At 43.3% G+C, this 23,881-nt stretch overlaps 1 protein-coding gene across 6 annotated transcripts in view; it reads right to left on the bottom strand.

Annotated features, from left to right (window-relative positions):
* The window catches only part of RASGRF2 (Ras protein specific guanine nucleotide releasing factor 2), a 128,285-nt gene that overhangs the window by 29,767 nt on the left and 74,637 nt on the right, over window positions 1–23,881 (bottom strand). For 4 of the 6 annotated variants that reach the window (XM_074532303.1, XM_074532301.1, XM_074532299.1 and 1 more), the window contains exons 16-17: window positions 17,883–18,011; window positions 16,568–16,657 (exon numbers count right to left, since the gene is read on the bottom strand). In XM_074532303.1, the coding sequence (XP_074388404.1) occupies window positions 16,568–16,657; window positions 17,883–18,011 (219 nt within the window). The remainder of the gene's footprint in view (window positions 1–16,567; window positions 16,658–17,882; window positions 18,012–23,881) is intronic. The other 2 variants (XM_074532302.1, XM_074532300.1) reach the window with 1 other exon arrangement.

The raw sequence follows: 23,881 nt of genomic DNA on the forward strand, positions 1-23,881 counted from the left end.
ACCACTGGGATGACAAGAAAATGGAAAGATATATGGAAAACACATTTATAGACCCAACTGCCTGAAAACGAAGATTTTCCAGCTGCAGTGTTTCCCTACTCATGTATTATGGACAATTACGGACAATTTCTTTTTTTTTTTTTCCCTTTCTTTTTTTTTGGTCAGCAATATTTACTTATAAAGAAATAGTTTTAATAACAACCAAGGAACTTTTTCGCTGCATTCATATTACTTCTTCTCTTTTCATTCTGCTGTAGCTTTATTTAAAAAAAATCCATATGCCAAAATGATGATTACCTTACTATTTTACTAATAATGAAATTGCTGCACTAAGTCCCTGAATGTCTTTTTTGACAATGATAACTCTGAAGATAGACTTGAGAAGCTTGCATTTTTCTAAGTTTTTGTCAGATTTGCTCTTGCACTGTGCTGCTCTCCATTCCACTCAGGGCACAGTCCAGGAACAGCTGGGAACACCCTCCCATATGACCTGTACTTTACTATTTTTTTGGCATAAAAGGTGCTCGAAAGCCCTTGTTGTATTATAAATAGCACAGGCAGATTAAACTTCTATTTCTTCTGTTATAAACCCATTGGAGGGTGTTCTGGAGGCTTGTATTAGTTTTGCTCTATTCTTACAACAGACAATCCAGAAAGCCCAAACTGCTGCTCTGCTCTGTATTTTTGGCAAGATAAGCAAGACAGGAAATGTTTAACTGCAGTCTCACATATTTTACTGCAGGTTAGACCTCAATCTCAAATGTATTTTCTATCTACACTTACATTTCATGGACATTTTTAAACTATGGCATATTACGCTGTAGATGGCATATAAGATTCAATATCAAAGATGGTTTAATATTGAAGCATTTTAAGCAGGTTTTTTTGCCCATAAAGAAAAAAAAAAAAAAAAAAAAAGAAAATCTCTGAGGTTTTTTCCAGCAAAAGGTAACACAGGCAACATTTTGTATGTTAATTTTCTATGCCTTTCACAGTTAACCTATTGCAGAAGCAATTAGGAACAGACATTATAAACTGTTCAATTAGCCACTTAATTGCAGCAATGAAAGTCACAATGAAAATTATATATTAAAGCAGCAAAGTCTTTACCAAGGTAACATTAAGGAAAAGAACTTCAGTAAGCTGGGAGAAAAAGAGAGAGAAGCCTACAGAGACAGTTTTCAGTGAGCTACAAAAAAATAAAAAGAGGGAAGTAAAAAAAATTAAAGCCTCCAGAGATCACTTCAGCAAACCCTTATGGCCCTCAGAATTTCATCAATTTTTAAGCAGTAATTAGCTTGCTGCAAAGAATGAGCCACACGTTCACCCAGATCCACATTCTCTGCACTTCATGTTGATGTGCTGAACCAATAAATGGAGAGAAGAACTGAGCTGACCCTTCCTGCCAGGGACTGGTGCAGAGCCAGGTCCCCCCAGACCCCCAGAGCCCCCCAGCTCCCTCCACACCTCTACAAATCTTGATGTGCCCACTAACAATCACAAATTATGTAATTGGGATTCTGGGTGGACCTGCCCACGTCCAGACCCAATGGTGAAACAAACTGAAGCACTCCATGGTAAATATCTGTTCCTCTCCTGAAGGAAGCAATCTTTCCACATTAGAAATGCCAGCAGTATTTCTAATTATTAATCATCTAAGTGGGCAGCTGCCTCAGTGAGTGCTACTTTCAAGAAATGTTTTTCACCATTATCTGTTGAAATTAATATGCACTGGTGCCACAAATAGTACCTTCACATAATGGTGATACAGAACTTTTACCACAGGCTGTCAAACACAGAGTTAACCTGACAGCATTGCTAGTTTCACTGAATTATTTTTTCAATATTATTTAATCACTCTGTTCATGCACTTGTCTTTGGCTTGTGTTATGCAAAAAATGCAGTCTCACCTGCACATGTTTTCTTTAGTGCACTTCAATAAAAACCTGGTATTTTTATAGCTTCCTCTGTTACCAAAGATTAAAAATATAGGTGCTGAATAATAAATCTCCACATTAAACACCTTATCAAAAAGTGAATACTTTTATAGCTACCATTATTACCAAAGATTTTTAAAAGTATGTGCTGGATAGAGAGATAAATTACAGTATTGCACCTTTAAAATACACCTCACCCCAGAGGAAAGGTTTTATCACAGTAAACCCTGCACCATGTACTTTAAAGAAATTAAACATGCACATTTTCTTTTCTGTTTCAGTTAGGATGTCAAAATCTCTCACTCCAGTTACAACATTTCTGTATCTAATAGGTGTCCCTGCCCATGGCAGGGGGCTGGAACAAGATGTCATTGGGGTTCCTTCCAAACCAAACCTTTCTAAGATTAGCCTGAGATTAATAAAACAGCACATGATTCCTGACCATAGTAATTAACTTGTCCAAAATTTTGATGGTATAATAATAATATCCACTTTTAAGGGTTTATCTACACAAAGAGGAATCTGTTCACAAGAACTAGTGCAAGTTGCTCGGAGGCATGAAGCTTCTGGTGTCTTTCCCAGCAAAAAAATTCATTTCAGAGGCTGATTTGATGTTCCAGTTTCAATGAACCACCCTGGAGTCTCACACTGAAGGTGTGTTAGCACCCAGCAATTAGAGAAAATCACACTCCAGGCTTCAAGGAGACCCCAGAGTCCCAGGGATGTTGATGGAAGGAGAACATTCAGGGCCCACCAGGCACATGACAAATAATCAATAATATCCATCAGATAAAAATATCCATCAGATATTATCCATGAGGTATTATCGAAATAATAAAGAATATAATCTGATCTCCATCTGGTAATATCCATCAGATGCACCCCAGAGTTGCAGGCCAGCTTCACCACTCAGCGTGGCTTGGATCCTGACACCTCAGCAAACACCAGTGCTGCTTTCTGACCTGCAGAAAGAACAAACACCAAAAACCCCAGGCTTGGGGCACAGCAATTTTACCCACATATTAAAACTGGAAAAGCCTCTCCAATATATGCAGCACAAAAGAAAAGGCTTCCCAATGCACAAGAAGCCCCCAAAAAGGGATTTTATCTTTCTTACCTCAACATACCTAAAAAAGTTTGGATGAGTGTATATTGGTCATGCATTCTCAAGCAAGTAAATGGGTTTCACACATTTGCACAGAAACATGTCAGAAAGTGAGTATTTCAGTATTGGTAAGAAATCTAAACTGCCACTGATCCTGCCCTCCTCCATTTTTTAATTTATGAAATTGGGCTGTCACACATTATCCAGCTGAATAATGGCAGAGCTGGAAAAGGAAACCATATGAGCTGAGGTGAAAAGAAGGATGAAGGTGATGTGATCCCATTATATGTGTAAAATACAACATATTTGCTCAATAATACAGTCCTACTATTATTATTATTATTATTATTATTATTATTATTATTATTATTATTATTATTATTATTATTATTATTATTATTATTATTATTATTATTATTATTATTATTATTCAATGATCTTAGACTTTTTTCCAAACCTTAACCATTCTGTGGGGTTTTATATAAGCAATTTGGGGCTTGAGAGCACAAACTGTAACATTTAGCAGCAGTCTTGTGTTCATAGGAGAGGAATATTTAATCATTCACTATGCCAGGCTTTGAGTTTGTTCCACAAAGGGTTACCAACTAAATCAGCACCAGAACTGACTGCTAGGAACCAGGAGCAATCCAGAGTCCAATGCATTTCAGGCATTTAATTTCACTTTCACTGGTCCTTGGAACATATGAAATCATTTTGTTCTAAGAAATATGCCACTGAAAATCCCTGTTGCAACCACCCACGTCAGAAATAATTCCAAGTATGTATTTGATTCTTCTGCCTAAAGCCTCTGCCACACATACAATCTAACTATCAAATCAAGTCAAGGGATTATGGTCTTACTAAGGTAAATCCCAGGGATTCACATGGACCAGCTGATGTACAAGAGTGTAACACAGATAGAGACCTAGTGACTGCGTTTAATTTCTGCAAAATATTTAAGGGAAAGGTTGGTAAACTATTTTTAAATTACCCTTGATTTAGAAAGGTTTTTTCTAATCAGAGAAATTTAAAGAACACGGCATTGAGATAAAGCAGTCGTGTCAAGATTATGCCATAAACTTGGATTAAATCCAGAAGTCTAAAAATACATCAGTCCAGCAAAATAATTTCAGTTTAATGGTTGGGAGAGAAAGGTAAGTGGCTAAAGAATACCTTCAAGATCAAGAATGTATTTTATCTCCTCATTATAACACTATGGTTGCTCTGAGAATTATTATAATCTTTGAGATTATGTGCTTAAAGCATGACTACCACAAAGAATGAAAATATTCCTTTAAGCTCACAGAAATATTCAAATTTGAAGATTTGTCCTTCAAAAGTTCTTAAAAACAGGATTGCTGCTACAGCTATAATTAGCAAACACTCTTGAGATTTCTGGGTTTTTTTAATAGAAATATTCTCTCAGGAGAGCAAATCAACCTCACTCTTGAGAAAAATACATTTAAAAATTGCTAAACATTGAGAACATGCTTACTGTTATGAATGACACAATTTATTATTAAAAATCAGTAGCTCATCTTAAAGTAAAATACAAAAATGCACTGTATTTGGTTAAGCTAAAACTCAGCAGCAGCAATACAAGAACATTCTGTCCTTTTCTTCTTCCAGCACCAGCAAAGAGAGACAACAAAGGGTCAATGTCATAACCAAAGCCACTTGTATACATCTTCAAAATCACTTTTTTTTGCACACAAGAAGTGTTTTTTCGTGCATCCATAGGTAAACTCACAAGCCCAATTTTCCTGGTGGAGTCTTAGATAAAACCAGCCAAATCTTGTGCCTTTGTTTGTAGATGTATCTGTAGGAAGGAGCAGATCCTGAATTTCAAAGGCTGCTGCTGCCAATTGTGCTCTCAGGTTTCTGAATACCATGGAAAATGTGCAATGTGACAGCACTTTTTTTTTTTCCTACAACTTACATAAAAATCTATAGGGAACAACTGACAAAGAAGAGCCTTTCTGAGCAGCCCTTAACAATTATATTGTATATAACCCTATACAATTATATAAAACCTTTAGTACACCTTAGACTTCTTTTTTTTCACTGCAATAATGTTTGAATTATCTGCTTTGAACAGTAGAATGGCAACACTGCAGCTGATATTTCTTATACATTTATACATTTGTCTGTGCTCCTTCTGGGAGGAGACAAGCAATTTTTACCTATTGATGTTTTTCTGCATCTCAAATGATCCCTTGCTCTTGATTTCCCTAATGACATTTCATCTACACTTTTAACTTGCTCTGTCATCAATATGAAGAGGAGTACAGCAGATACTTATTGCATAATGTTCACAGTCTTTTCAAGAACTATTCAAAGGAAGCTTTCAGATGCTTAAAGTGCTCGGTACCACAAAGAAAAAAAGTTGAAATAGTGGTTGTGACAATGTATAGATAAAAAGAGGAAATCGCATAAAATGGCTCTTGGAATTTTTACCTTAAATTCATTAAAGTTGAAGGAAGTAGTTTGTGAGATTATTCATATTTTTATAATGTCAGTGGGATAAAGGTTAAATGGAAAGGAGGCGATAATTGCAAGGAGCCAAATGTATCATTTTTCAGACCATCTGTGAACAGAGAGTTGACTGTCATGAAAAACAAAAGCTGGCAGGATGCACACTAGTCACAAAAAAAAAAAATCTCTGAACAACATGTCTGTCTCACAAGCAGCTTTCAGACCATTTAGGACTGGGTCATATTGGAAGCTTAAACTAATATTAACTACGCATGCAACACTTGGGTGCAGGGGGAATGAAATGAAAGAAAAAAGGCATAAAAAATGCTCCCCAAACTTCTCTCCCCACACCACTGCAGCTGCTCAGGATCTGCTCCAATAGGTCAGGAAACAAATGTTTCTCAGCTCTGTAACTCAGGAAATGTCCAGTGAAAATACTTATTTCCTGAGCAGCCAGCTCCTCAGAGCAAGCTGAGGAGCAAGATCTTAAATCAAAATGAGGAATACATAAGTAAAAGCAAGAGATCCCAAATTTCTGCCAAACTGGCAGGGAAAAAAAAAATCATTATTTTCTCCTATTTCCTAATTCCCAGAGCAGGGATCAGTTTTGAAGCAACACTTTAATTTTCAAGCCATTGCCTAAGCAAAACGCAAATAAGAATCAACTGTGTAGCCAATTATCTAAAATTGCAAAGCAAAAATTTTTGTTAAAATTTGTGAATGAAGCGGCCCAGAACAGGGGTCCCATTTGCCCCCTGCCAGGGCATGGACAGCCCCTGATGACCCCAACCCCTCACAGAGCCCACAGCAGGCCCAGCCTGGTCACTCTGCTTTGGTGACAACCCTGCAGCCTCACAAAGGGACACTGCTCGGGGCTAAACTGACATTTTTTGGTCACACAGCCGTTTTCAGTGGAGAACAGTGTCAGCTGTGGAGTAACACAGTGAACATTTCCCACACAGAGTTTTTTTAAATGAGATGGGAACTTCAAGGAAGTTCAACGTGCAGGCCTCAGTGCCTCTCAAACCTCTGTGAATCTGCAGAAATGGGTCTGGGAAACTCATTAAAATGTGCTCCCAAGAGGGAACAAGTGCTCACTTCCCCAGTTCCTGCCTAGAGCCATTAGTTACACAAAAATGACAAGGAAAAGGACTTGGCTGTCCTGTGTAAAGGACCAGGGAAGGTTAACAGATCCTACATCTTGATTTTCTGGGAATTAAACATGTTAAATTCCTGACAGAAGAGTGGCACTGGGAGAGTCAGAACACAAGCAGGATTGATAAGCAGGGCACACAATTTGATGGCATCCTGTCTCTCTGACAGCAGATGAGGTGCCCCTAGACTCAAACCTGGAGTTTCACCATAACCTGAGGAAGAACAGATAAAATTACAGTCTTCTACCAACTGCTTAGAAAGCCTTATCTTAATTTTTACTTGGGATATTACCACCAAAATTGTTTTCTTTCATGTCTGGAGTCAGAAGAAGGAAGTTCCACAAAGCTTTCCCAGTAGAGGACCGAAATGTTATAGCCCAGATTATTACTGGAGTGCAGAATTACTGTTATAACCAGCAATGTTTGTGACACCACACTGAGAATCAACTACAAAATGACACACATTTTCCAGTTTTGCTTCAGACATGGATACTTTCAGACAAATTCAGGAAGAAATATATACCTTTCCAAAGGTCAGCATGTAGCCACTGATGCAATTTGAGGCATTTAGCACAGCACAGGGCTGGATAACCCAGCCAGCCACACAGTGTAGAAGCCAGCTCGAAATCACATCAGATATTGTTTGCTTGCCTTCCACGTAACACAGCAAGGAAATCTCTCCCAGCCTGTCCTCTCACAATGGAAAAAAGAAAGCAAATATTTCCCTTAAAAAAACCTCGCTTAATTCTAATCTTTGCCAAATCCCATAGTAACTCAGCTGCGTGCACCAGAATCTCCATCTCAGGAAACGTGAAGGTGTGATGCCACTTTATTATTCCTGTGCTCAGAATGAGGAAAATTCCCCCCGAACACGACAGCTGATACCCTTGAAAGCAGAACTACACGTGTGTGCAAGACAGTGGCAGCCAAGGGAACCCCGCATCTGCTGAAAGCATCGAGTGTGTCTGCACACAGTTTTCCATGGCGGGGGCCAGCAGGATCCCCCTGGGAGCGCCTGCCCATGCTGTGCTGTCCCTGCAGGTCTGAGCCCCGAGCTGAGGGCTGAGTGCACCTGGCAGCAGCAGAGCAGCCACCGCGTCCCCTCCCTGCACGCGTGAGGCCTGAGCTCCCTGCCATCGCTTGGCACCAGCTCTGTCGTTCCATTACTCCAATTAGTGCCTCTGCCAGAACAAACAAAACAAAAATATTGTCGCGCTGGGAGCTGGCGTGTTGTTCAAATGACTGCGGAACAGCTCCGCTGGTCACAACCCAAAATAAGCCAAGCAGCTCTCCCCTGAAAACTTCCTTGAAACTTTCTCATGATAATTTTGATGTTTTAAAATAAACAGCCTTAATCAGGCCGTGCCAGATTTGTCAGAATGGAAAGACCCACACAAGACCCACTCTGGATCTTTATGGAATGTGAATTACTACTTCCAGCTAATTTTCATCCCCTCTTAATATTGTGAGAGTAATCAAGCAGGGCTAAAGTGTGTCAGCCTGAGAGCTCACAGGACTCATCTGGCTCAACCTCAGTGCTTATATGGCTTTCTAGAGATTTGTCATTCTGGAAACCACAGCTGCAATTTACAAAGGTCCATTTCTATTTGCTATTGCTGTTACAGTTGGGTTATGTTACAGCTGACAAACTCCTAGAGCACCTCTGAGACAGGAGAATTTTCCACACTCATTCCAGTGGCTACTGAATTTGACACTTTCACAAAAGTATTTCCACACTGCTTATCTTCAACCACACTCAGCTGCTCCAAAATTGAGGTTTGGCAGCTCTACATCCCAGAAACTATTGAAATGGCCTACCATGTTTCACCCCAGGCAGTGATCAAGAATAGAGTAATAGCCAGCTCAAAATAAATCAGACATTTACAGTGCAAAAGGATTACACACTTCCCTTTGTACATCTCCTCTTTCACTGATGCACGGGTTATGCACGTAGCTACTGCACTAAAAACCGGTGAAATGTAGCCTATAACTACCTTTTTTTACACAGTTTTAGATTCAGAAAGGAACTCTCTCCCTCCCTAGGCAGTGACACAGAGGCAGGCTGCAGTAAAGGCCTTGTCCAAAGGGCAGAGCTGGCAGGGGCAGCACATGGCAGCAGCACCAGCGGGCACTTTGGAGCGCCCAGGTGTTCTGCATTGCTCTGAAGGATGACACCACTGGCATTCAGCCCCTGCAGCAAATGAACAGAGCGGGGCTTGCACTGGCTTCAGCGAGAATCTGCTGCAGCTGGAAAGGTCTGCTCGCTTCTGCAGGCAGACTGTGAGAGCTATGCAAAACCAGAGGATGCCAAGAAATGGGCTAGTCCGCAGTCAGATCAGTTTTTCTGGCCTAAAGCTGAAGGCAATTTAGATTAAGGTTTCTTCTTTGTGAAAAGAGAAGAAAGTAAGTAACTCAAGCCAAAGGTAATTTAGCACCCGAGATGTGTGCAGTCAGTTAATTGAAAAGGGTCATATATATGCAATTCATTTTTGTGTAGCACTTCAAGCTGTCATTTTAATCGCTCCTTTAAATCGCTAAAATTAGAGAGATTAAACCTATCTGTCCTTCTCACTAGCCCAGGGCAGATTTTCCTATGTGAAGATCATTATTTGTCAGAGATACTCCCCCAAAGACTCTTTTATCCCCTGCATCTTTTTCATCCTCTGCCTCTCACACGTGCCTCAAAAAAACAAATGGTTGTACTGAGGAAGCCAGGCCCTCGTGCCAACCACAGCTCCCATCCCACTGCCAGCCTGTCCCACCAGGTCACCTTGTTCTGGTGAGAAATGGGACCTTGTGGTCAGTGGGCTGGAGGAGGAGGAGGAGGAGGAAGGCAGCTTTGAGGCATGCTGGAAATACAATGCACCAGCTAAAATGGTGTGCCAGAGCTTTTGAAATAAAGCTGCTGTGTTCATTAGGGAACAGCTCGTTTGTTTGGGTGGAAGTACTTGCTTCTTGTCTAATATTAACTGTCTGTGTGGGGAGATCATCCTCCAGCTTGAGCTGAGGAACACAAAATTCTCAGAGTTCTTTCAACCTATCTGGTAGAATTGTTAAATAAAAAATGCCCTAGAGATTAGTTTAAATCTTGAATTTAAGTTTTTGTCAGAACAGTCTCCTTGAAGCTCATGTTTGATAGAACCATTTCAAAATAAAATGACTGGTTTTGGAATTAACGACTTTTCATCAAGTTGTATTACATTCACAGGAGAGAAGAAATCCCTATGTTTCCTATGTTTATGCAAATACTTCTTACTTTATTAACTGTTAACAAAAATGGAATTATTTTGCTAAGCTGGCTTCATCCATAGAACTGTTCAGATATTTTAAAATCAAATTTCCTCAGGTCACAGAAAGCACCTTCATACCTTGTGAGTGTTAACAAGTATGAGGGCCTGCAGGGAGAGCAGTTTTGGTAAAGAAACACCACAAGGTGTTTTTTCTTTAAGAATCAGTGCATGATATCTTACTAATGCTGGCACTGTGCACTGATTCTGCGCAGAAGAGATGTAAATAAAAAGATAAGGAATGAAAAAAAAAAAAAAAAGCAACAACATGTCTCAAAGAATTGTACAAAAATAAACCAGGGAAATTCACAAGTTCCAACAGCCACAGGTGGAAGAAATAATTCTCCATGTAAATTGTTTTTATCTAGTGCCAGGGTTTGTGTGGGTGCTGTGTAGATTACACTGCTGTTGCTTAACTGCTGTAACATCTGTAGGATTTCTGCAGCAAGATTTGAGATGATTGGTGAGTATTTTGGCAGGAGGTTCCTCTCCCACGTTTCCAGTCTCTCTGCTTGTTTTGACACTGGCTGTGTGACAGACTTGGAGAGGAGAGGAATTCTCTCCCAAGGAGATGGGGCTCCCTGCAGCTGCAGCTCAGCTCCACGACTACTCGTGGCAAAGCTAGAACAAGGGGTTAGCAGGATACCTGGTAGGATGAGACCACTCACATTCACAGGTCTGTAGGGACTTTTCCATATTATAAGGCAGACGTGGGAGCAGATCTAAAGAACTTCTGTGTGCATTTGTCACTGATTAAAGCAGAAATCAGAACCAGTTTTATAGAGGTATATAAACAGAGGGAGAAGAAACTGCTGAAGTCCATTCCTATGTTAGAATCTGTTAGTATGGCTGTACTATTTTTATAAATTGGGAAAAGAATAAGGTGTGCAACAGCCAATTAATGGTGACAGAGCACTTCAGCTCCAGCAAGCCATGAGCCATCCCTCACATCCTTCAGATGAGAAATGACACGTAAAAGACAGAACCTACTCTATTTCTCCCTACTGTGAATATTATCATCCATACAGGCCCCAAGCTGTGCACATGGGGTGCCTTATTTAACTCTCTGTACTTTCACTTTCATGTTTCTTTTTATCTTTATCATGCTGTTAAAATAAACAACTAAAATGCACGTTTTCTCGAAGAGAACAGAAACAATATTTTTAAGATAGGTAGAGATTAATTTTTAACCAAGCAGACAAATTAAACAACAGGGAAAGCAGCACAGCTTGCTTGACATCATCAAAGCAGTTAACTGTAAAATAAGTGGAAATAATAGCAATAAAATCAGTAAGTTAAAAAACACCTGCTGAAAGGCATGAGAAACTGAACCATCCTGATTTAGAGAAGGGTTTCATTCACAATTCAGGACCAGCACAGGCAGTGCTCCCCTAGGTGCTTATCTAAAGAGAGTTAAAGCCAATGTACATCATGTGAGGGCTGTCCAGGGCTTTGCATACTTCTCACTTTCTAAAGTTATCATTGCATGGGGACAGCCATGCTGAAATGCTGTGGCCAGAACTCTCCACAGAAGATAACTGCATGTCCTCCATGGCTGGTTTTGAGGGAGTGTGTGAGCACAGGCCTTTGCTGTGAGTCTGTTACCCAGTTTGTCCCAGTGCATCCCGGCCACAGCTGGGAGATGGGAGAAGAGCTAAGGCCTCATACCCTGGGTAAACAAAATAAAACAATCAGCAGCAAACCCCAAAGATCCCCAAAATAAAATAACTAAATAAACTAACAGATAAAATTTAAAAAACAACAGCAAAACACAAAATGGCCAGAAGACCTCAGGGACTAGTGAGGACAGAAGACACACAGGTGACTTGTACCTCCTAATATTCCCCCACGATGCCCAGCTGATTTCAGATGCTGGTCTTGTTCTACTGTGTCAGTCTGGTAACCTCAAACAACCCCTGCTTGCAGGTAACTTTCTACTCTGGAACCCAGGTAAGTCTGTTCCCTTTGGGGTGTTCCTCAGCAGAACCTCACTGAGCTTCTAGTGACGGCCCAAAGAGCCACAAACTCCGGCTCATTCTAAAACCTGGCTCCATGAAAACCATCTGAAGTGCCACATCTTACAACAGAAAAGGCAGAAAGTCTTGGATTGTAGAATCAGTAGGGTTGGAAAGGACCTGTTAGAGCACTGAGTCCAACCCTTTACCCACACCACTGTTTTCACCAGTGCTGCTATCCTTCCCTTTTACCCATCCAGCCTTTTACAGAATGTTCTCATCCACTCTCCAGCCCTCTCTTCTCTAAACTTCACATGCACAGAAGTTATTTCATGCCTCGCCCCATCCCTGATTTCAAACTCCCAAACTTTTCCAGCTCTCACTCTCTCACCTCAATCAGGACTGTACATACCCTTCAATATCTGTACAAATTCCGCATTTGTACTGTGGTACCATAGTAGTCTCTCCTGCTCCTTTCCATACAATTCCTGATGTTTTCTTCACCTTCCTGGCTCCTGCTGAGCACCCAGATCACTTCAGGAAAGGACCTGTTCTCATCCTCAGTCCTGAGCCAGTCCTTCCAGGTGCAGAGCTCACACTGTTTTGCCTCGTGTGCATCCCTTGGTATTAACCAACACTGGATTTCATCTGCCACTCTGCTCATGCTCCACGTAGGAGTATTGTAAATTACACACGTCACAGTGTCTGCAGCAGGGAAGCCAAGGAATGACTGAGCAGAAAACAAAAAGCCCCACCAATGTCATTCACTCCCAGAACTGATTCACTGACTGTTCATGTCCAGCCTACAAAACAAACAACTCCAGGAACCAGTGGGGAATAAAAGGCGCTCTTCAAAAAAAAAATATCTCACAATCACGACAAAACACACAGGGGAAATAAATAAAATTTGGTTTAGCCAAATCTGAACTTCATGACATTGCAAGTTTAGTACTGTCTCTAGCATGAATAATTGCACCAAGTTACAAAACAGGTGATTCCATGGTATAAGGTCTGGTTTGCAACCTTCAGTTTTTCTACTCATTTCAGGTGGACACTGGATAACTCTAACTTAATCTTCTGAGAGTCAGAACCACAATTTTTGTGTCAAATTTGCTGCACAGCCTTCTGTTTTCTACATTATTTGGGAGAATGACCATTAATGAAGAGCTCGGTTAAACAGCAACATGAAAAAGAACTTACAAATGTCAAGAATGTTGTTTCTCCCTTTCAACATTCCCAAGCTTTGATGTTCCTTCTACTGACTGCATAATTGAAGACTGTGTTTTCTCTCATACTTTAGTATTATGAATATTGAAAAGCAGTGGTTTTAACAATACAAAAAGCAGTATTTTTCAATTGAATTAGTTCTTAGTGGGAAAACCCCAATATTTCCCATCCTTACTTTGCTTTCTAAACAATCTGTAAATGTACTGGGTTAAATCATAAAGCGAATTGTGTCAGTGTTTTCATGCAGAGTCTGATTCCAAAGGCAGAGAATATTCATCATTCAAATAAAAATTGCTAAACAGAAGTTTGTAACAGGTTCACCAGACAGTCTAATCACACATACAGGACAAGCACAGAGCCAGACCCAGCTGTTGAAAACTGAAATGCAGGGAATTCTCAGAACCCTGGGCTTGTAAGCCAAGACTTAGAATTAAACCCAGGATTTGATCTGAGACCTTGGGAAAGGCTCCCACACTCAGGTGCTAAAAGCAAGAATGTGGATTTATAGTTTAAAGCAGAGACACATTGAACTAAGTAAAGGAAAGTTTAGAGTTTTAGAGTTTAAGATATAGAAAAAATAAAAGGAGTTGCAGAGGTAAACAAGGAGATGAGAATGCAGCACTTTAGGTTTGTGTGCCATTGACATGATTGGCTAAGAAAACGTGCACGGTAGTATGGGTCCATAGGACAAAATATTTAAAGATTGGTTCAAAAGCATAAATATCCTTGTTGGCAGGTCAATAAATCCTTAAAATGTCTTTTAACTAGAGGTCTTGTGACCTTCTGAGCCATGTGGTGAGGATGTGAGCAGAATTCACCTTTCATGTCTATGTAAAAGGTAAGAAAAATAAACCACATCATCTAAAAAACTCAGAGGTCTCATCTCTAACTCATTCAAAACTCCTTCACAAATCCCCACACGCAGCCAGCAGGGGTGTAGGAAAGGCAGCTCCAACCTGCTCTCCTCTTGTGACCAGGTGATCTACCTGGCAGGTGAGGGGAAGGTGTGGATGTGTCACCTGGACTCCCACCGCATCTCCTGGAAAAGCTGCATCCCGGGGCCTGCAGAGGGGCATCTGCTCTGGGAGAAGGACTGGCTGGTGGCCTGGCCCAGGGGCAGTGGGGACAGTGCTGGGACAGTGCTGGGACAGTGCTGACCCACTGATGACAGTGCTGGAGCAGATCTGGGACAGTGGGGACAGCACTGCCCCACTGGTGACAGTGCTGGGAAAGTGAGGAGAGTGCTGGGGCAGTGCTGCCCCACTGGTGACAGTGCTGGGACAATGGGGACAGTGCTGCCCCACTGGTGACAGTGCTGGGACAGTGGGGACAGTGCTAGGACAGTGCTAGGACAGTGCTGGGACCGTGGGGACAGCACTGCCCCACTGGTGACAATGCTGGGAAAGTGAGGAGAGTGCTGGGACAGTGCTGCCCCACTGGTGACAGTGCTGGGACAGTGGGGACAGTGCTAGGACAGTGCTAGGACAGTGCTGGGACCATGGGGACAGCACTGCCCCACTGGTGACAATGCTGGGAAAGTGAGGAGAGTGCTGGGACAGTGCTGCCCCACTGGTGACAGTGCTGGGACAGTGCTGGGACAATGGGGACAGTGCTAGGACAGTGCTAGGACAGTGCTGGGACAGTGGGGACAGTGCTGGGACAGTGCTGACCCAGCTGGTCACCAGCAGTGTCTCCAGGGAGCAGTGCTGGGCCATCCTGTTCAAAACCTGTGCCAGGGGACCGAGTGCTCTGCCAGCAGGTTCATAGGTGACACCAGGGTGGGTGGCAGTGTGGATCTGCCGGAGGGCAGGAGGGCTCTGCAGCACTGAGGGCTCTGCACAGGCTGGACCGTGGGCCACAGCCATGGCTCTGAGGGCCAACAAGGGCAAGTGCCAGGCCCTGCCCTTGGGTGACAACAACCCCTGGCAATCCAGGCTGGGCAGGGGGACGGGGAAGCTGGCACAGGCTGCACACCAGCCAGGGGGGCTAGGTGGCCAGGAGGGCCCAGGGCTGTACCAGGAGCACAGGGCAGTGACTGTCCCTGTGCTGGCCCTGCCCAGGCTCTGTCTCCAGGGCTGGGTCCAGCTCGGGCCCCTCAGCTCAGGCAGGGCCCTGAGAGGCTGGAGAGTGTCCAGGAACGGAGCTGGGAAGGGAATGCAGCCCCAGGAGAGGCTGAGGGAGCCGGGAAGGGGCTCAGGTGGAGAAAAGGAGGCTCAGGGGGGGCCTTGTGGCTCTGGACAGCTCCTGCCAGGAGGGCGCAGCCAGGGGGAACGGGGACAGGAGCAGAGGGAACGGCCTCAGGCTGGGCCACGGCAGCTCAGGGTGGGCACTGCAGGAATTTCCCCATGGAAAGGGGACTCAGGAGCTGCCCTGGCACTGCCCAGGGGGGGCTTGGAGTGCCCAGCCCTGCAGGTGGCACCTGGAGGTGGCATTCGGAGCTCTGGGCTGGGGACAGGGCGGGGATCAGGCACAGGCTGATCCTGATGATCTGGGAGGGATTTTCCAGCCTAAATGATTCTCTAATAAAGTTTCTAACACTGAACATCACTGTCTTGTAATCTAAAGATCATGGGAAGTACACAAGGCTAAGAGAAGCAGTGATGCATGCTCATGCAGAAATTATTTTCTTCTGGTGTCATCTCACCCATCAATTAATGACAAGAGCTCTAGGCACAGAGGATACAAAATCCACTGAGATCCATAGGGACCATTTACAGTCTTACACAGATTTTCACGGGTGATTTTGAGACTGAGGTCTTCAAAGCAACTTTTGACATTCCAATGGGAAAGAGGCAAAAATGAGTTTGCAGCTGGATTGTGCTTTGTCACACACATTCAAAATGAACTGCGGATTTGTCAAGCCAAAGGGAAATTGATTTTGCAGACTTTAAAAAATTGCTGTTTATGTGCAACATGACCTATGAAAGGACCCTGTTAGTGGAAGATATTATTATGTCAAAGGGTACACAGCAAGATAAGCAGCACATTCAAAACTTAAATCAAGTATTTTATGTTGCACTAAATACCCTCAGTCAGTAGCTGCTTTCCAAAGGAAAATACAGTATACACTCGCAATAAGTAAAATTGACCACCTTTGGACATAGAAAACCTCATTTTAAGAAATGAAATCTTAATCTGTAAGTGAATTTTAAAAAAAGCCAAACAAGTAGGATATTATTTGGATGCTTAGCACATCATGTACATGAAAAATATTAATTTTCCAGCAATAGGATGGATTAGAAATATTAAGAAATCGACCAATAGGGTTGGAAATTACCTTAAAAATACCCAATTCCAGCTCCGCCATGGGCAGGGATGCCTTCCACTAGCCCAGGCTGAGATGAGAACATCACTCATGAGAACACAGAGGTCTGTTCTTAAGGAACATTCACCCCTTGAGCACCTGCCTGCACAGCACATCCCTCACCTGGTGGGCTCCCGTGCCCGGCTGCTGCTGTGGCAATGGCAAAAGCAGAAGCAGGAGATACCGAGCAGTGGCTGTTGTCAGCAGTCTGCACTGTAAAGGGGAAGGACAGGAAAAAATTAACTCCTACAAACATTTTATCAACCAGCAACAAGACTTAGAATCTTCAGTAATGTTCGTAACTTTGTATTTATTTAAACTGTCAGGTGATTTTCTGTGAAAGACAGTAGAAGTATCCTAATCGTATATATGGTTTATATTTCCACATTGTTATAATTAATATTGCCATAGGAAAAACATCTAAGACACTGCTGAGGTGGAACAAGATATTAACCAAATAGGAGGGGGGGAAAAAAGATATAAAGAAAAAACAATGGCATAGAAAATTAACCTAAACAAAAAGTTATGCCAGAGAGTTAAGGATATTCACCATCTTCTGATAACTGGATTCACATATTTTCCCTGGTCACTGCTCAGGATGAGCAGAGCTTTGCAGATTTTATCAAACTTTCTCTGCAGGCAGTGCTGTGAACACTGTCTTTAACTAGAATTCTGATGACACTGCCCACAGTTTCCAGCTCCCAGATCTTGCCTTCTTGCCACAAATGTGCCCAATCACATAAAATTACTACTGGTTTCAATCTAAAGTGTCCTGGGAACAGGTGAGAAGGCTCTGCTCTGCTTTTGTTTTAGTCCCAGGTATGAAACACCTGCCCAGAAACTTGTCCTGCAGGAGCTGTTAGCATTTTAAGTCTTCATGGACGCAGCTCACAGCCCTGCTAATGATTTCAAAGAGCCACGTGAGAGTTATTTGAGGAGATCCAGCTCTCTTCTTCCTCTTCAACTGAGCAGCCTTTTCAAATTTTGGAATGAATAATGTGAGACCATCTGTAAATGTTCAGCATCACACAAAGAAACAGACGCAGTCCCTCCCCATTGACAACAATGGGTGCTGTGTGTTTCATGATTACAGATGGTGCCCAAAATATGTCCCCTCATCAGCTGAAAAAAATATGTCAGAGTCTTGAGAGTTCTGAGAGAACAGGACTGATTCAATATTAGTCTTGAACTTGGGCACATCCTGCTTGAGCTATTTCAGAGCACTGAATCATACTGAAGCCTCAACGTGCTTCCATGCCTCATTATTGCTGCTCAAATTTAACAGGCGCACTTCACATTTTAATGGCTCTTTTATTTTTAACACCTGAGAAACAAGAAAAATACAAGCAAGCCAGACGACTGGGACGTTATTAGTGCTTTCTGCTGCCCTGCACAGATCACAGGCACGGGGCTCAAGCTCTGTGGGAAGTGCTCTCACCTCCCGGCTGCCGGTAGCGCAGGTGACGCGGCGTCGAAGGGGACCTGCACGGGGACAGCTCTGCAGTGTCCACCACTGAGGCGCTCTCAGGAATGGTCCTGTCCACTGACACGGTTTCCAGAACTGCTGCTTTAAAAGAGAATAAATGTCAGTACTGGTGATCAGGAGTCATTTGGTTTGCTGTTGTTCCAAACAGTACCGCGCGCCTGTAATTTGCCGTGCAATTTTGCCGTTAACTCAGCAATAATTATCCTCTGGACGGAGTTAAAGGAGTGGGAAAGTCTTGTACCACTGACACAAAAGCTCATAACAAACAAACAAATAAATAAATAAAAAACAACGCGGTGAAAACAGCAAAAACAAATAAATAAACAAGTTGGTGAAAACCAGCAAATTGACAGTTTTAAAGTGTGTTGGATAAAACTGAACTTTCAATCAGGAGAATATGCAGCGACATGCACACATAATAAGGGTACTTGAACTCACAGATATTCTATGACCTAGGGAAAATAATCCTTGTTCAATAACAAAGGGTAATCAAAATCTGACCAACAGAATTGCTAAACAGCACTGGAGAGCAGACTAGTCTGCAGTGGAGTTCTTTAATCAGAAGAATAAAAAGAGGAATGGGATAAACAGTACTTCCAAACTGAGGGGAAACAAGCTGACAAAATACATCCTGCATTTGATGTGAGTGACAGCTCTGCCTGCAGCACAAGCATTGTGGATATAGGGCAAAATATAAACAAAAACTTTGGAAAATAGAAACTCTGAAAGCAAACAACTTTGAAGGTAAGGAAAGAAGGTGAAAATCCCACCTATAAATGGACAACAGTCATAGAGAACAGCAATCACCATAATAATATGTCCTCAGAAACAGAATTTGTGCAGTTGTGCTGGACTTACAGTAAGCCAGAGATGTTTTTTTGGAACTCTGGCAGTATCAGAGCAACACAACTACCCATTTTCATCCCCCTTATGAGATTTCTTTTTAAAGTTTCTCATTTTCATCAACATTCTGCATGTAGCTGAACAGAGCTACTGCAGGACAGAACTCTCTACCTGCAAATTCCTCCAGACTGAGCACAAGCTGTTCAGCAGGAGATGTCCAGGGTGGGGAGACTGCACTGACAGCAATTTATCATTTATATGGGCCTCTGGCCATTTCCAAATGCTCCTCGTGCTGCCCAGGTAATGCTTCCAGCTTTGACAGACCACAATGAGAAATGTGAGTAACTCCCCAACAGTGCCCACTGCCTACACTTGGGCAGAACAACCTGCTCTTTACCAGTTCACTTTACAATGTCCAGAGAGAAATGTTACAGCTAAGACAGCAGTTACCTGTCTGTGATTAATTTCAATACATGGCCTGTATTTTGGGATGTGCTGTGCTATCATCACATTGGTTTTTAGCCACATTGGTGCTAAAGCAGTGCACAAGAAGAATTTGCTCAACTTAAACAATCTCTCTCTCTCTCTCTCTCTCTCTCTCTCTCTATATATATATATATATACACACACAAATATTCTGTGGTGCAATTAATGTAAAAACATCCAGCATACTGCATATGTAATATCCATGATTATGCACAACAGCTAACCAGTACTTTTTGAAAGCATAAAGCATGAGCAAATATTATAGAACCACAGAATCCCCTGAACTGGAAGGGACCCACAGGATCACCCAGTGCCACCCGTGCCCTGCCCAGAGCCCACCCTGGGCATCCCTGGAGCACTGTCCAGGCTCTGCTGGAGCTGTGGCAGCCCCGGGCTGTGCCCATTCCCTGGGCAGTGCCAGCAGTTACCCCTCTGGGGAAGCAGAACCTTTCCTGCTCTCCAGCCTGACCTGCCCGGTCCCAGCTCCTGGCTCCTGTCCCTGTCACAGGGAGCAGAGATGGGAGCTGTCCCTTGGAAGGAGCTGCAGCCCCTGCTGAGCTCTGCCTTATCTCCTCTGCTCCAGCTGAACACACCAAGCACCCTCAGCTGCTCCTCGTGGGGCCCCTCCAGACCCTTTACCATCCCCATGTCTCTCTTTTGGGCACTCTCTAACAGCTCTAGCTCGTTCTGACATGCCCAAAACTGTCCCCAAGAGTCGAGGTGAGGCTGCCCCAGCGAGTGATGCTGGGCCTGGTACCCCCCAGGACAGGGATGTCCCTCCTAGCTCTGGGCCACTGCTGACTCAGATCAAACTGGACATGGACCAGGATCCCCAGGTCCCATCCCACAGCTGCTCTCCAGCCCTTGTTCCCCAGGGCATCCACGCAGCCAGGGGTGCCCATCCCAGGTGCAGAATCCCTTGTTAAACCCAGCACACTGGGTGAATTCCCACCCCTCATTTGCTGAGCTCCCTCTGCAGGACCTCTCCGCCCTCAAGGGAGCTGACAGATCTTCCCAATTCAGTCTCATCAGTAAACTTACTTAGTACTCCTTAGAGTCCTGTGTCCAGGTTGCTAATGAAGATGCTGAAGAGCAGGGGCTGAGGACAGAACCCTGGAACCCCAGCAGTGACCAGTGCCAGCCACCGCCATGCTCTGTGCCTGCCTCAGGAGCCCATTGCCCACGATGGTTTTATCCACCTGTGGGCTGAACACTTTGTCCAGATGGATCCTGGGAGAGACGGTATGCAAAGCTTTGATGCGGTCCAGAAAGATCACATTACTGCCTCTCCTAAGTCACCCAGGTGTGTCACCCTGTCATAGAAGGAACTCAGGTGTGACCAGCAGGACCTCCCCCTTGTGAAGCCATGCTGACCTGTTGTTGCCAGATGAATACCTGTTTGCTCAGCTGGTAGGGAAAAGACAATGATTATTTTGTGAAATCACTGGCCTGTGGAACTGCATAATGGGGATCACGTTAAACATCAACCAAGAAGAGAAGGAGAATACACTTTCATCTCCAAAATAACCAATTACATTAGTTAGACTAACTCAGCTCCATATTTGGGAAAGTAACACTGAACTCATGGGGTGGTCAATTGTCACTTCAGGGCCTACCACACCAGAGACCATTGTTCGGACCCCTGAGACAGAAACTCATGTGAAAAGTGTTGATGACTTTGGGGGAATGATTATCCTATCTATGTTTGTTCTGGAAGAACCTGTGAGCACACCTGTACAACACAGCCTGGGAACAGGAGCCTTTTCTGTGCTCAGCATCCACACACAGTATCTGAGAGGGGACAGCCCCTTGTGCCTCCGGCTGAATGAGGAGTGGCTGCTGCTCAGTGCTGCAGTGGTGCTAGGGAGGTTTTGTCCACTTTTCTGTAACATAATGCCTCAAGGTGTTTTCCAATACCTCCCAGGGTTAACTTTCTCCATGACCTTACCAGGTGCTGAAGTGAGACTGATGGCCCTGCAGTTTCCAGGGTCACCCTTCCTGCGCTTTTTGTAAACTGGGACAATGTTTACCAGCATCCACTCAACTGGGGCCTCTCCAGACATCCAAGACTGTTCAAAAATTGAGAGAAGCCTCACAATTACATCAGCCAGCTCTTTGAGTAGTCTCAGATGAATCCCATCAGGCTCCATAGATTTATAGGGATGCAGCTGGTGCAGCAGATCCCTACAGCTCCAGCATTAACTGTGAGTTTATCATTCTCAAACCATGGTCATTCAGCTCAGGGCACTGGGACTCCCTTAGCCCATGCTGAAGAGAGGTAAGAAAAACAATACATATCCCAGTCTTGTCAAGTTCTCTATTTGTGAGATGACCACCCTCATTCTGGAATAGGCCCGTGTGACTTCTGCACTGCTTTTTGCCAATGTATTTTAAAATCCTCTTTTTATGGCCACCCACAGTTCTGGCAAGTTTTGTCTCCAGTTACGCTTTGGCTGCAAACATTTTCTTCCTGCAGAGCACCATCTCTGTGGTCCTGCCATGTCACCCAACCTTCTCCTGCTGGGCACACACCTTCCTTTTCTGCTTTACCTCCAAAAGAAGATCCCTGTTCAGCCAAGCCAGCCTCCTGTCGCACCTGTTTGACTTTCAACATTTTGGAATTGCTGCTTCCCGTGCCCGTAGGTGATACCTAAAAAGTGACCCACACTAATGGACCCCAGCACCTTCCGAAGAATTTTCCCAGGGATCTTGATCACTCTTTCCCTGAGCAGCCTAAAGTCCGCTCTACTCATGTCCAAGGGTTAAAATTTTCTGACACTTTTCCTCCTAGCAAAAGAGATTTTAATCTAAATCACTTTGTGGCTGCTGTAGCAAGATAGCCACCAATCATGTCATTCATACAACCCTCCCATTAACAAGCAACCAGTCAAGGAGGGCACCTTTCCTAGTCAGCCCTCCTAGTACTTGTACATGAAGTTGGCATCCAGATGTTTTAGTAATCTTAGACTCTAAAGAAGGGATTTAACCTGGGAGAGAGTTACATCACCACTTGTACTCCTAATTGGTGCTTTTTATCAATTTTACAAATTCCTAACACCTATAAAAGGTACTCACGCCTGTGGGGCTGGTTTTTTGTGGACATTTTTCCATAACTGCCTCTGAAGGCCTTCAAATAAAGCTCCACTCTTATATTACCTTCTTTCTAAAATTACTTCAAGTTCCATTTCCAGATTGGGAAAAAGGCAACAGTGCAGGCTGGGAGATCTCTAGTAGACTCCCACAGAGACGTCTGCATCCTTTCACTGCCCCTTGATTCCTACCCAGAGGCTCTCAGCTGTGACCTCCCTACAGTCTAACCCTTCTGTTACATACAGTGCCTCCCTCTGCCTCATCTGCCCTGCCTATTCTTCCTAAAGAGTCTGTAACTGTTCAATAGAGCACTTCAAGCACAGGACTCATCCTGGTAAAGTTTCACTTATGCTAGTGATGTCAAATCACGGGGACTGGGCCAAGGATCCATGCTCCTCTCGTTTGGCCTTCATGCTGTGTGTGTTGGAGCAGAAACTCTTCAGCTCTGGTCTGTGGAAGCCAACACCTCCCACCAGCCCTCAGTTCCTCAAGTGCATCACCCCACTGCCTCTCACAATCTGGTTTCGTCCCTTCCCCCTTCCAAACGAGTTTAAAGCTCTATTGATGAATCCTCCTAGTTCCTATGCTAGAAACTCTCTCCCGTCTGAGAGGTGCATCCCATCAGGTGTTGTGCAGACCATCCCATGGTCCAAAACCCAACATTGTTCTAATGACACCAGCCCCTGCTTTTGATGGGCAGGCTCCTAGAATGCTACAGTGGATAACTTCCCTGTTAAAATGGGAATTTTTTTTTTGTTAAACAGTAGGCAGCATTCTGTAAAAACAATCCCTTGGCACAATGAAACATCTAATTTATTAGCAGGGCACTGCTAATTCATTCAGTAGGGAGCAGACATAACTTTCCAAAAACATTTGTCTTACTTTGTATTTGGTAATCCTTTTCTTTTTTCCTCTCTTTAATTTGTTGTTATTATAGTACTGCCAACTAAAATTGAGCTACATTTTGCTCAGATTTACAGATCGAATTCCTCAGATTGTAAGCCCAGCCATGTACAACCATTTTTAAATATTAATTTTAGGAATAATAAAAGCATTTTTAAATTGCATCATTTCTGTTTAATGTTACAACAATAAAAAAAGATTACTGCAAACTTCTATTCCAATTAAGAAGATCATTCCTCTGTCCCCAAAGGAGAAATAATGTCCACTTATGTTTCCTATGAGACTGGAGCTACTTCCTTGCCTTGCCATCTATAACTACAATGTTCCCAACCCTAGACACCCACACTGAGGCTTTTATCAACCAGCTTGAGCCCTCTGGAAGTAAAACCTATTTCAAGGTGCCTTACAGAATCCCTAGAGGAAACAGGCATTTGCTCAGGAGCAATTAATCTATTTAAGACTTGTACCTTCTGGAGGGATAACCAGGTAACATTCACACCACCTGGAACAAATGTCACCAATGTACCGAGCACATCAAAGGCATTATTTATTTGGATTACTGATGGAATCTCCCCGGAAAACCAGCCCTCTATGCAAACATGTTAAATCTGTTAGGTCTTTCTTTTTAA

Source organism: Zonotrichia albicollis, chromosome Z (genome assembly GCF_047830755.1).
Source record: "Zonotrichia albicollis isolate bZonAlb1 chromosome Z, bZonAlb1.hap1, whole genome shotgun sequence".
NCBI lineage: Eukaryota > Metazoa > Chordata > Aves > Passeriformes > Passerellidae > Zonotrichia > Zonotrichia albicollis.